Here is a 15,027-nt window from a genome sequence, read left to right on the forward strand (position 1 = left end):
CTCACTTTGGAAAAGATGCCTCCGAGTGACTCGCCCAAGGTCACACAGCAGGTGTGACCAGAACAAATGCAGTACACTCACGTTTACAAAATGTCCCCAACACTCCTGTCGGGAGGAGTGCAACAACCACGATTCCCATTTTACAGAGAATTAACTGAACATCGGGAAGCCGAGGTGGCATCCAAGGTCATTCAGTTAGTTAGCTGATGGCAGCTAAACCCAAGGGAGCGCCAGGTGTGTGTGTGTCAGGGGGAGGGGACGGAGAGGCTCCTGTGGACAGAAATGACAGGGACGGAAGAGGTTCTACCTCTGGGGTTTCCTTTGCTCACATCCCCAGGGCTGTCCTCAGTTTACCTCTAAGCTCCCTTTTCCCCTTCCATCTCCAGCCAGGTCTCAGGGGCGTGGGAACCCCCGGCCTGTTTTCTGATGCCCGGAGGGTGTAAGCTGGTGGAGGGCAGGCACTGTTTCCCTTTTTGTCTTTGGATCTCCAGTGCACCCGAGGGGCTGGTGCCTAGAGGACCAGTTTCAGGGTCAGGATAACCTAGGATCAAATCTGGCTTCAGCCCCAAACAGGCTGTGTGACCTGGCCCTGGCAACTCCCTAAGATGCAACCATAAGGTGTAGGGCAGGTGGCAGTCGCCATCGGAGTAAAGCGCGCGCACACACACGCAAGTGGGCATGCCTGGCACACAGTAGGTGCTTAGTAAATGCTCAGCCCCTCAGGAAACGCAGACTAGAGAATGTGCCTTCTCTACTGTTAGGGACCCCACCCTTTGTTAAGGGCGCCTTGAAGTTTTCCTCCTCCTCCTCTTCTCCTTCCTCTCCCTCTTTCTCCTCTTCATCCCTTCAGAACTGAAAGGGTCCTTAGAACAAAGAACACAGAATAAAGAGCTGAGAGGACTCTTATTCATTAAATGAGCATTTATTAAGCTCCTACTGGGTGCCAGGCACTGGGGGTTCACGATGAATTGGAACTGTCCCTGCCCTCAAGGAGCTTCCATTCTATTGGAGCAAACATACTAGTGACTGGGGTGAATCGGTAGCTTCAGGTAGGAGGGAACCCTTGGGCCGAGCCCAGAAGGAAGCCTGGAGGCTGTACAAGGTGGTGGGGAGGAAGGCGAGCATTCTAGGAACGGAAGACAGGTATGGAGATGGAGATGGGAATATCGTATAATGTAAACGCAGACTGGAGGGCGGTTGGCAAGGGCTTCAAAGCCACAGGAGTTTGCAGTTCGTCTTCTGGGCAGTAGGAGCCATCAGAGTCCATGGGCTGAATCATCCTCTCTACGCTGACGATCTCTCTGTATAGCCCCAGTCTTTGTCCAGAGCCCCGGGGATGCATTACCAACCGCCCACTGAATATTTCCAAATGGATGTCCCATATGCATCGCAAATCCAACGTGTCAAAAACGTAATTCATTATCTTTTCCTTCTTAACTTTCCCATTTCTGTTAAAGGTAGCACCATCCTCCCCATCCCTGCTGAATGAGCCTAGGGACAGGGCATTTTCTTCTGCCACAGACTCACGAGGAAAGGGATCAGAGGTATATTGCAGTAAGGATTAAGGTTTTAGCAAACGAGTGGTGCAAAGGGATTTAGGTGAGACATTGGGCTGGAGGAAGAGGGGATTGGTTGGGGTTCAAAATATCCATGACTTATGTGTCCAAAAGTGATTTAACAAAATTATAATGACTAAGCTTGGCCCCAGAGGAAAGATATGAACATGCCCCCCTCTCCCTTCTTTGCAGATGGGGGGCAATGGGATTAGAATACTACACATAACACGGCTAGTATGGAAATATATTTTGCATGACCTTACATGCACAATCTATATCATATTGCTTGCCTTCTCAAGGAGGGGGGAGGGGCCAAGGGAGGGAGAGAATTTGGAAATTTAAAAATTTTAAATTTTAAAAAATGATTACAAATTTTTTTACATGTAATTGGGAAATATTTAACAAAATAAATAAAAATATATTGAATTTTTTAAAGAACATTTCATGTAATAACAGATTTTTTGATATGTTGGTTAGTTTTGCAAAACTTATTTGCTTAAATTTCTAAATTGAAGGAGTTTAAAAATGGAAGGGAAAGTGCGTGGTTTCTTCCACCCATTTCAGTTCCTTCATTTGGCAGCAAATAGGTGGCACAGTGGACAAAGCACTGGGTCTGGAGTCAGGAAGACTTATCTTTACTAGCTGTGTGACCCTGGGCAAGTTGCTTAACCCCATTTATCTCAGTTTCCTCATCTGTAAAATGAGCTGGAGAAGGAAATGGCAAATCCTTCTAAGATCTTTGCCAAGAAAATCCCAAATGGGGTCAGGTAGAGTCAGACACGACTGAAACGCCAGAACAACAAATTCCCCATCTCCCCCAGGAAGGAAGGTCCCGTCCACTCAAAGGCCCTGTCCACTACCCATTGGCCCCAGAGCTTTGGCCTGCTCAGTTTCTGACGTCATCTGGTTTACCCCTTTTCTTAGGTGACTCGGTGCCCCACTCCCCTTGGTTGCTTGCCATATTACCGTTGAACTGAGTGCAGACACCCTATGGGCTTAACTCACTGCATTTCCAAGCTCAGGAGGCCTTCCAACCTCAGTCTCCCTGGTAGCTGAGATTACAGGCAGGCATTACCTTGCCCAACCAAAAAACAATCTTTTTTTTTTTTTGAGTGCTAGGTAATGGGGTTAAGTGACTTGCCCAGGGTCACACAGCTAGGAAGTATCAAGTGTCTGAGACCAGATTTGAACTCATGTCCTCCTGACTCCAGGGTCAATGCTCTATCCACTGTGCCACCTAGCTGGCAGCCCCCCCACCCCCTGCAAAAAGAATCTTTTTTTAAAAGGTAGAAACAAAAAAACATTAACAAAACTAGCCAACTTTTCAGACCGGTTTGATATCCTATTCAATAGTCTTCCATGCCAACAGTCCCCCACCTGCACAAGGAAGGGAGAGATTTCTATGCTCCTGGCTCTTCTGTGGGGCTAAGCTTGGTCATTATCATTTCCTAATAAGGAAACTCAGCTCCAACTCTTTTGTCAATGGTCTTGCCACTTAGAGTTTTTGTAGTCGTAGTGGAACATCACGTTCCGAGTTCTGCTTAGCTCACTTTGCATCAGTTCCTCTATCTTCAGACTTCTCCGAACTCATCACCTTCTTCATCTTTTACAGCACGGTAATGTTCCACCACATTCATGTACCACAGGTTGTTTAGTTGTTCCTCAATGGATGGATATACACATTGTTTCCTGTTCTTTCTTATCACAGAAAAGTACTGCTGTGACTATTGTGCTGTATAGGGGTTTTAAAAAAATCACCTACCTCCTTGTATGTATCTAACAGTGGAACCTCCAGGTCAAAGGCTATGGACATTTAAGTCGCTTTCTTTGTTGTTTTCAGTCATGTGACCCCATTTGGGGTTTTTTTTTTGGCAGAGCTTCTCCTTCTCCAGCTCATTTGATAGATGAGGAAAATGAGACAAACAGGATTAAGGGACTTCCTCAGGGTCACACAGTAAGTGTCTCAAGCTGGATTTGAACTCAGGTCTATCCTGACTCTAGGCCCTGTGCTCTATCCATTGCTCCACCTCGCTGCTCATTTTCTTTGTGTAATTGCAAACTGCTTTCCAGGATGGTTAGACCAATATGCAGCTCCACCAACAATGCATCAGTGTGTCCATCATCTCCACAAATCCTCCAACGTTGACTATTCCCATTTTTGTCATTCTTGCCAATTTCCTGGGCAGCATGTGTTGTTTTGATTTACATTTCTCTTATTATTATTGGTTTGGAACATTCTTTTGTACCGTTGTTAGTTTGCCTGTTCTTTCCATTTTGAGAATTATTTGTTCATTCCTTTGACTACTTATCAATTGGGAATGGGGTTTGGCCTTACACATTTTTGTAAGTTTTATATTTATCATGGATACAAGATGCTTATCGGAGATATCAGATACAAAGATTTTTTTTGACTAGACACTTTCCTTCTTATTCCAGTTGCATTAATTTTGTTCATTCAAAAACTTTTCAATTTAATGTAGTCAAAACTATTTGATTTTTCGGTGATTTCCTCAATCCTTGTTTGGTCAAAAATCCATCCTACTCAGAGTTGTGAAAGGTATATGGTGTGCTACTCTTCTAGTTGTCTTTTTCTTTTTCTTTTTAATGGTCATGTATCCATTTTGAATTTATTGTGAACTATGTTACATAATGTTGATCTGAATCTAATTGCTGCCAGACTATTTTCCAGTTTTCCCAGCAGTTCTTGTCAAATAGGGGCTTTTTTCCTGGGTAATTGATGTTTTCGGGCATGTCAGATGCTGGGTGATTGAGTTTCATTGTTTCTGATGTTTTCCTTTCCTGGCCTGTACCATAGATCGGCCTTTCCTATTTTTAACCAGTACTAAATGGTTTTGATGATTGTTGCTTTATAATACAGCTTGAGGTCTGGAAGTTCTAGTCCCCCAAAGATAATTTATTAAAGGATAATAAAGGACAGCTGGCTGGAGATGGTGGGGGAGGCAGGACCGTGGGACACTGTGATGGTAGGCAAGATCCTTCAAAGATGGCTTCCTAGTTTTCCCCTTTGGTAGAAGAAAATTCCCCTCTGATGTGGTAGAGATGCTCCCTCCTTTCCCAGAGTTCTAGCAAGGCAACTGGTAACAGAAAGGTGTTATCTCAGCTCCCAATCCTTGCTTTGGGATCTTTGAGGACAATGACAGTTGAGGGAAGTTAGAATATAAAACTGGGATATTTCCTGATTTATTCAAGGTTAGCTAGCAGGGCATTTAGGGGGAGGAAAGGTTCTGGAAAGTTTTATCTATAATTCCAGGTGATAGGAGGTATTTAAGCTCAGATAGATATTCATCTATGAAGCTATTATTAGCGGAAACAGTAAGGAACTTTCTTGGCTTCTCCTCAGTTTTGGGATGAAATCAAGAAACTATCAACACTTACAGGATATTAACCAATTAATGTGGGCATAAGGTTTATGCCCAGATAGTTTTACATCTTGAATTAACTGGTTAGTGCCAGGAAGATGGTCTTGGGATATGCTTTTCCAATGGTGGGAAGACCATTTCAGATCCTATAGAGAAAACATAATAAATTTCCAATGCAACAAGATCCTAAGAGAGGAAAGGGACCTTAATATTTAAACTTACATATATGTGTGTGTATGCATGTTCATATATATGATTAGGTATGTTCATATATGTACCTGGGCAGACATGCATAATCTATATATAATTGTGAGTATGTGTATATTCAAATATGTGATATTCATGTATATTCAGTGATTAATAGGTATGTATAAATGCGTATATGTATATGTGTATGACATAGCAAGCAATATCAAGAATGAGGAAGAATGCACTTGTGGTTACAAAATTAGAAAAAGCAAATATCTTCTTGTCCACAGAATTAGAATAGGTCACAGAAAACCTGTAACAAATACTAGGAATGAATCACAGCAGTCACAGGCCCTACAACATTCCACCCCTAGTGGCATGTCCCGATTTCACATTGTACATTCAGTGGTTGTTAGGAGACATAAGTTGGACCACCCCTGGGTTTTATGAGAGAGCAGGAGAATGAGTATAGGACTTTGGGGGCCCTCTGAATTGGTTCATGGATGGAAAGCTCCCTACTGTCTTCTTTGCATACTCAGCAGCACCATATGGGCTCACCCAGGATTCCTTAAGCACTTATACATACAATTAGTAGGAAATGGATAATTATTATAGGGTTTTATCTCCATCATTGGTTATTCAGTGATGCATAGTGATAAAGGCATTAAGAGTCATCATAAGGCATTTAAGTACCTCTTACCATGGTTAGAAGAATTTTCTGCAGGATGAAGACGAGGGATCTGATAAAAACAATATCAAACTTTTTGTCAAGCCTGGGTCTGAAAGTCCTGGATTGGCCTATTATAGGAATGATGAGACAAGAACCCTTTCGCTCTGTTTGGTGTCAGGTAAAGATCATGAATATTTTTGGACTGGATCAGAACTTTTCATTATTCAAGGAATATGATCATGGTCTAGCAGGGGGGAAACTTCTGTTTAAAGAGGAAACAGAAAAATGGGGAAACTAAGTCTGGAAGGTCCTGCAATTGCCTTTGAAAAGCTACTCTTCCCAGAATCTGCATCAACCTGGAGCTAATACAACATTCGGAGGTGCTAGACAGCACTCCTGGGAGACAGTTGTTGGCATTTTCCTTCATGTGGTAGATCACTAAATTCAACAGCATTGACACTTTTTACCTGAATGCGAAGGAAGATTATAGGCGATGGATAAAGCAAATTTAGCATCTCATGATATTCCATCTTGAGTTCTATTGCTTACAAGTGAATCAAGGGGTATTTTTAAGTTAACATTTACATGAGCTGGTATTGAAATTGGGTTACAGATAGAGAGCAATACATAATAATCATTGAAAATATCCATTTTTTCTTACCTGTGAAGCTCCTACAAAGTCTTTTCTAAAAGCATCCATCTCTCTTCCTCTCTATTCTAGCTTAACATGGTCCAGTGAGAACAACGATTCGTACAAATTAGCAATTATAAAGATGGTTGACAGCACTGTGAGATCTTACATAGAAAGTGATGAGGGCGAATCATTTCAATGGGCTGAAGTAAATGGGGTCAGGTTTTTGTAAGAGATGTATCACAAAATAATTTGTTTCATTACAAAGCACGAGTCACTTTTATAGAGTAAAGTAAGTTTTAGAAAGAATGGGCTGTTTTGGTAAGGCTTCTATCTATCCAGGGAAGGTATTTTTTTTTGATAGAGCTAGGAAGGGGAGCAGGCACCATGGAGACGCCGTGTCACCACAACCCCCCCTGGAGGAGATTCCATGTATCATATTCTCCAGCCCTCCTGGCTCTTCTCCCTCTGTCCTCTGTCCCAACCCACATCAAAGTTGAGGGACAGGTACACAGGTTATCGTGGTATCTGCTTAACAGTGCCAGCCATGTCTGGTCCAGAAAGGAAAACATTTCGAGTGAAATACTTAAGTTTTGGGAGCAGATGGTTAGAGTAGCAGAGGGGAGATGCCTAGGGTTATGGAAGGTGGTTTGCTACTACATTTCTGACAAGACTTCCATGGACAAGTTGCAATTCTGTTGCCATGACAGCAATAAATCTTCTAAGTTCCCTTGGTTCCTCATTCTCAACCCCCCACCCCGAGAGTGGTGAACATTTCCTTATCCTTGGTGGGGGGAGTCAGACCTAGGGTGCAGGCACTGCCCACTGGAGGAGAAAATGGGGGCTCATATCACGCTGCTCAATGGGCTCTGGGGGTGTCCAGTGGCTGCTGGCATGTAGAATGTGGGTACTTTCTAGAGCCCCAAGAACCCTCTTTTCTACTCTAGAGCAGGCCGGGATCCCTTGGGCGGGTGGTCAGTCTGGTGAAGATTCTAGATCCCTTTTCATAATCATGGTTTTAGATACATAAAATCGAAAACAGAAGCTTTATAAAGGAAACCAATTATATTGAAATTACTATAAAAATATTTTTTAAAAACAAGTTCACAGTCCCCAGGTTAAGGCGCTGTGCCCTAGGACCCTGGTCACACTGAGTGAGTACCCCGAAGGGCCGGCTACAGAGCAGGCACACAGAAGGTATTAGGCAATTATCCTAATGGAGCATTACCGATCGTTCCTTTTATAGACATCCTATGTCAAATTTGGACCACACTGCCGATATTCTGGGTTTGTGTGAACTGTATCACCTGCTCTCATGAACGAGTTTAGATGCCTAAGAAGGGGCTCTGCCTCTTTATCACAACGCACACAGAGAGAGAGAGACAGAGACAGAGAGAGGAGAGAGACAGAGACAGAGAGAGAGCATCAGAAGACTTAGCCAAATGTAGGCCCAAATCCCTTCTCAATAAACTGCTACAGAAATACCATTCTCCCATTTGTCAGGTAGAGCTACGTATGAGGAGAGGGAGGCAGTAGACATGTGTGAGACTATTTTAAATCCTTCACACGGAGGGAAATTGTTCAAAAAATCAAATTCAAAACCTGGTGTAAAGGTATACAAAATTCATGCTGGCACCATGAGGAACTTTAAAACCAAAAGTCCAATTTTCTAATGATTGTATTCAGAGATTCACTAGACTGTGCCGTTAGATGAGGGCCTATGGACGATTATGATTTTCTTTTCTTCTCTCACAGAAACTCCGTCAGATGCTTAGGCTTTCCAAGGGCTTTTGTACTTTTTGCAAAAAGGGCTTTATTCTTGGCATGCCAGAGAATACAGATGCAAGTCTTTTTTTTTTTTTTTATTGGTGATGCAATTGGGGTTAAGTGACTTGCCCAGAGTCACACAGCTAGTGAGTGTTATCTGTCTAAGGCTGGATTTGAACTCAGATCCTCCTGACTTCATGACCAGAGTCCTATCCACTGTACCACCTAGCTGCCCCAGATGCAGGTCTTAATCACTTGTCAGAGCAAGGGGTGCCAGGCTGTTCCTCTCTCCCCTTATGATTGTTTTGATCATGCCATGGCTACAAGAGAGGATTCATGATGAGGTACCTATGAGACTAAACAAAAACAAACAAACGCATGAATGAATAAAAACAAATCATTAGAAGATTCCCCAAATCTCTGGTAATGGCCCAGGGGTGGACGGCTGGGAAATACTTCAGTAGCGAGCTTGCCTGGGCTCAGTGATAAAACTCCTCACACAGTTACAAGTTGCAGAAAATAATATTAAGTAACAGATAACAGGAAAATGCCTCAGAGCAGGCTAGGCACTTTATAACATACAAATAATTTTTAGAAAAATGAAAATTAGCTCTATCTGCTAGCTGCTCGATTGAAGGACATTGACATGAAACAGTTTCTTTTCACAGATCACACTCTAATGCAGTTTTGCTTTGAGATCAAATACCTTTTTTCCATTCTGGATGCTACACCCACAGAAAGGGGGCAACACTAACTTGCATGAATGCATTTCTAGTACATGGGAGTTATGTGAAGTCAGCACTCAGTTTGAAGGACGTCCTAGACTCCCAGATTCCATTCCTGTTAGAGGGGGAACTCGTGGGATCAGTAAAGAGAAAGAAAAGAGCAGCAGCAGAAGAAGGCGCTTTCAGATCTGGGTGTGTTTTTACACAATTTCCCCCAAGTCTTCATTTCCAATCAAACAACTCTAGTGAAGTCTATCCAAAAAAAGAAAAAACTCCACTAGGAAATTCAATAAAAGTAGCCCCATCATGACTTGTTCCCCTCATAACTTGGAAATCTGTGGTCCCAGAGAGCCCGTCTCTTGGTTTCTAGAATCTCTTCTACGTCTAATGCAACAAAATCTAGAGATCGGGAGAGACCTCGTGGCTGGTATTTTTGCACTACATTTTCCACATTTTTTTCTTTTTCCTTCTTGGTTGGCCAGTTCAAGAAGAAAGAGGAAAAAAAAAACCCTCTGCTCAAAGCATCCAATCAGATAATTCAGGGAAGTTTTATTACTGAAAAATTCCCATTGCTTTTTTTTTTAAGTGACTCTAAATTAATCAGGGACTGTTTCTTCCTCTTCCTGAGCAGGTCTAGGCATTACCATGCACAAAAATAAACAGATAAACAAACAAGCAAACAGCCAGATTATGTAGCTACACATGGAGACATTCCTTTTTTGTTTTTAAATTTGTAATGGGGGGATCAGATTAATTAAAAAAATACTTATCTTAAAATAGAAATAATAAACTATCAAAACCCCAAAAAACCCTCAGGACAAAAGACAACATTCTTGACATTTCCTCAGTCTAAAGAGTGAACCAGCTCTCCCTTTTGCTCCATGTACAGCTGGGGAGAGATGTCTCAGGAGCGTCTTATGGTAAATAAGCACCCACACTGAGTCCCTGTCAACGCAGTACGTGCTGTACGCTGATGAGGCTGCTAACCTAGACCTGTCCTGGCCCCAGGGACGTTAGCTGGGAAAACATAGCAATTCTGACGGACTGATTTTTAATGACCCAGACCACTTGCCTAGAGAGCACCCATCTGTCAGTTCAGGTGTTAAACATCAGGCTTCTGTGCCAGGCTACCTGTGGTTAGGGAAATATTGGCAGCTGGGTGGTGCAGCCTATAGAGTGCTGGAATTGAGTGGGCAAGACCTGAGTGCCAATCTGACCTCAGACATTTACTAGCTGTGTGACCCTGGACAAGCCACTTCACCCTGTTTGCTTCAGTTTCCTCATCTGTAAAATGAGCTGGAGAAGGAAATGAAAAACCACTCTGGTAGCTTTGCCGAGAAAACTCCTAATGGGGTCACAAAGGTCGGATACAACCCTGGGAAGCAGAAGCTATTATTATCCCCATTTTATAGATAAAGCAACTGAGGCAAACAGAGATTAAGCATCTGTTTCCCAGGGCTGTTATAAGGGTCAAACGAGATAATGTTGGTAAGGCATGTTGCAAAGCTTCCGTAAATGCGTGCTGACAGAGCTAGCTTCTTGGAGAGCAGCCTCTGAGGTTATCAGCTATAGCCTAGATTTCACACATTCAGCCTCACCAGTCCTCTGAAGTTTTGGGCTAAGTTCAGGATGACAAGGGCTCTTTCCTACCTTGTTCTCTGGCGGGAAAGGGCCTTATAATGACTGCCCCCCCTTCTCAAGAAGCTTCAGGGGCTGGATTCAGAATCCCCCACTGGGCAGAGAGAGCCCCACGCCAAAAATGAATGAGCTGTTTAGAAAGCAGGGGGCCGGGTGTCTAGGGGGTGGGATGGGTCTTTCAGGCTAATTCTCGCTGCTGCTTCTGGGTGTCCACTAACGCTCTCCCCTTTGGTTTCTCCTGGTCATTGAGAGTCATCTCCCTGAAAGTGACATCTTCAAGGATGACGTGCAGGAACAAGTTTGGATGAAAGCCACGATAATGAGAATGTCAGCCAAAAGTCAGGGGAGACGATCCTGGGAGGCCGGATTCTCGGGCTGAGAAAGCCGACCCTGCTCCAGGCTCTGTCTCCTTTGGGGCATTGAAAACCCCTAAAAACCCCAAAACAAAACTTCAGCCTCACCCCAAGATTCCTGGGGTAGTCCCTGCAGTAACATCCCCTTCACTTCCGGTGGCCCAGCTCTACTCATAATTCAGCAAAGGAAGCCAGGAGCTAATGGCCTGGAGGCAGAACATGGGGCAGGTGTCCAGATGTGCTTCAGGTCACAGCGGCGCTCCCCAGTGTGGGGAAGTGAGTGTAGAGATGCAGATTTCACTTAATGTCAGAAAAAAAAAATCCTAACAATTAGAGCTGCCCACAGGTAGAATGAGCTACCTTGGGAGGTAGTGAGCTCCCCATCATTGGACGCCTTCAAGCAGAGGCTGGCTGACCTCATCAGGGGTTCTTCTTCAGGGATGGTTTGGACTCCAAGCCTCTAAGGGCCCTTCCAGCTCTAAAATCCAATGATGCCTCGAGGAAGATCCAAGATTCTGGTCTATGCGGTGGGACTGAGGCAAGGAATGAGGCTGGGGGGACATAGAGTCTGGCCCCCCTCCTCTCCAGGACAGAGAAAGTGGCAACTCGAACTGGTGAAGGGAGCTCCCTATGTCACTGCAACCTCAGGCCCAGCCCCCACTCGCTTTCATACCCCGGTAGAACATAAGCTCACTGAGGGCAAAGGATGGTCTTCATGTCGGTCTTTGTCTATGCCTGGCACATAGTAGGCTCTTATTTTAAAATCGGTTACAAAATTTATCCACAAAAATGCTTTTTATTTTTTTGCACATTGGACGTTGGTCAGAACATGCAGGTGAATGCATGTACGGGAACACATGTGTGTGACATGCCAAGAGGATCTCAGAGCAGGGAAAGGGCCGCTGGACATGGCATCGGAGGGGCTGGCTTTGCCGACTTTCCGGACCAATTCTCAGCCGTGAGCCCTCGGGGAATCTCTGAACTTGTCTCGGGCCTCAGCGTGCCCATCTCTGAGACCAGGGGTCAGACTCAGGGACTCCTACGCCCCGCGCACGTGGGTCCTGTGCGGTCCAGGCCGTGAGCGCGGGCACCCTGCCTCCCGCGTCCTCCTCGGGGGCCGCCCGCCGGCACGGAAGGGGCTGAGCGTCAGAGCCGATCACTGGTCTCTGATCAGGGCGGCAGCTGGGGGGGGGAGGGGGGAGGCGAGAGCAGCCACTGCCGCTTATGGGAATGGGACCGACGGGCCCCGACAGGCCCCTGGGCACCAGTCCCCAGCAAGAGCGCGCGCGTGCGTGCGTGCGGGCACGCACACACACACACATGCACGCACACACAGAGGCACATGCACACACACACACGCACACACACATGCACAGAGGCACACACATGCACGCACACACAGAAGAACACACACACATGCACACACACAGAGGCACACACACAGAGGCACACACACAGAGGCACACACACACATACAGAGGCACACACACACATGCATACACACACACAGAGGCACACACACACATACAGAGGCACACACATATCCGCACACGCACACACAGGCACACACACACAGAGGCACACACACACACAGAGGCACACACACATGCATGCACACACACACAGAGGCACACACATACAGAGGCACACACATATCCGCACACACACACAGAGGCACACACACATGCACGCACACACACACAGAGGCACACACACACAGAGGCACACACACATGCATGCACACACACAGGCACACACACATGCATGCACACACACACAGAGGCACACACAGAGGCACACATACACAGAGGCACACACACACATGCACGCACACACACAGGCACACACACATACAGAGGCACACACACATGCATGCACACACACAGAGGCACACACATACAGAGGCACACACATATCCACACACACACACATGCACGCACACACACACAGAGGCACATGCAACCACATGACCACAATGTAGCACATGATCACAAGCACATATGACCCCACATGTACATACCTACCTAAGGCACATGCTTGCACACATGACCACAATGCAGCACATCATGTACGCATGCGCACATGCACACATGCACATCTGACTGTATGCATACACACATGCACACAGGCACAATGCAGCACCTGACCACACACGTGACCACACACACGCACACACGTGCACTGGCACGGGGCTGCCGGGCAGAGGCAAGGGAACACTGGGGCCAAGAGAGGTGGGGACAGCTGCTGAAGGTCACTCAGCCTGCGCTCCTTCCATCCTCCTTCCATCTGATGGCCCAGCCCCAGGGCTGCCGCTCAGGCATCCTCTGCTCCACCTCGGCCTCTCTGGGGCTTCGGCTGTCTGGGGTGGCTCTGAAGGGACTGACCGACCCACTCAGCCCCTGGGGAACTTGTATTTCTCTGCTCCTGCTCCATTTACAAAGTAGGAAAGGCAGGGGTGATGGCTCTCCCCAGCATCTTACAGAGGGGGAAACTGAGGCCCAGAGAAGTTATGACTTGCTCAAGGCCACACAGCCAGGAAGTGGCGGAGCCAGGCATCCACCTCGGCCAGGGAGGACTCCCCCCAGGGACCTGGGCTTCCATCAGCCTGGGCTGAGCTTGGAGGAACAGAGGCAAATCTTCTCACGGGGCCAGACTGCAACCTTGTAGGAGAGCCATGAGAAAGGCAGTGCAGGACAATGGGACCTGGAGTCCAAGGATCTGGGTTCAAATCCCAGATAACCTTTCACTACCTGTGTGACACTGGGCAGGTCCCTCTCCTTCTCTGAGCCTCCATTCCCCTCAGTAAGGTGAGGGCATCGGACTGGACTTTCGAGGTCCCTTCTGGCTCTAAGCCTGTAATTCAGGGACGAACTGAATGCCAGGGAGAGGAAGGAGGGCCCAGTGCAGGCAGGGCTGGGCAGGGGAGGCCTTCCCGGGGGTTTGCACGAAGACTGGGTCAGGCACCTCATCATGCCTGTTTTCTCTTCCAAAGGACTCTGACCGACCTTCTGAAACAGCCCGGGCAGAGCCCCTCGGCCGCACGGCCCCCACCCCTGGGGAGCAGTGTACAGCTGCAGATGGGGGACAGCCTGCCTCGGGGCTCCCCCCGAAAGAGCACAGGTGAGTGGGGAAGGAAAGGGGAGGGGGGCACAGAAAGGGGGCAGCCCCGCTGGGCGGTCCCTCCCTTGAGCTCCGGGGACGTGGCTCCCTCAGAGGGTGTGCCAAGGGACGGCCTGTCGGAGGAGGAATGTTGACCCAGCACTTCCCAGCTCACCGTGGCACGGGAGGTCCTGAAGGGGGCTCGTTCAGAGCTGGGCATTGGGGGCGATTGGAAAGGCAGAAAATGGTGCTTCTTGGAATCTGTTGCCTGCCAGACACTTCTCTCTCGTCCCTGCTAGCCCCCCGTATCTTACCCATGGCTGCTCCCCAAATTCTTCTGAATCGGGCAGCATACAGCAGGAAAGCCCTTGGGCCAGAGGACCTCAGTGTCAAACCCACTTGGGCAAGTCACTCTGGGCCTCAGTTTCCTCGTCTGGAAAACGATCAGGTTGAGTCAGCTGGCCTCTGAGGCCCCCTTCACCCGTTGATGGATTGACCTTGCCTCTCTGCTGACCTCCGGTCTCACCCCTCCAGCTGCCTAATGAAATCTCGAACGGGAAGACCCAGGAGGGGCTGAAATGGAGGCTGTCCAGAGCAGACACTCTTTCTTTTCAGACCCTCCCCCTCTCCTCCCTTCCTATCACTGTCGAGGGCACTGCCTCCTCCCAGTTGAGGAGTCACCCCAAGGCCTGTCGACTGGACCTTCGCAGAATCTCTCCGCAGATGCTCCCTCCTCTGCCTCAACACAGCACTCACCTTGGGGCAGGCTTATCATCTCATGCCTGGACCACTGCAAGAGCTTCTGGGGGGCCGGCCTGCCTCAGGTCTCTCCCCCAACCAGCGCATCCTCCATTCAGCCACCAAAGCGATTTTCCTAAGGCCGGGGTCTGACCACGACACCACCCCTACTCAATAACGTGCAGGGGCTCCCTATGGCCTCCAGGAGCAAATACAGAATGCTGTTTGTGATTCAAAACCCTTCCTGAACTGCCACTTCCTCCCTTCCTAGTCTTTTTTTT

At 47.1% G+C, this 15,027-nt stretch overlaps 1 protein-coding gene across 1 annotated transcript in view; it reads left to right on the forward strand.

Annotated features, from left to right (window-relative positions):
- SHISA8 (shisa family member 8) overlaps positions 1-15,027 on the forward strand; it is a 31,644-nt gene that overhangs the window by 14,720 nt on the left and 1,897 nt on the right. The window contains exon 2 of the mRNA XM_027871312.1: positions 13,902-14,029. Coding sequence (XP_027727113.1) covers positions 13,902-14,029 — 128 coding nt within the window. The remainder of the gene's footprint in view (positions 1-13,901; positions 14,030-15,027) is intronic.

This window comes from Vombatus ursinus, unplaced genomic scaffold (genome assembly GCF_900497805.2).
Source record: "Vombatus ursinus unplaced genomic scaffold, bare-nosed wombat genome assembly UNPS02003292.1, whole genome shotgun sequence".
NCBI classification, from domain to species: Eukaryota; Metazoa; Chordata; class Mammalia; order Diprotodontia; family Vombatidae; genus Vombatus; species Vombatus ursinus.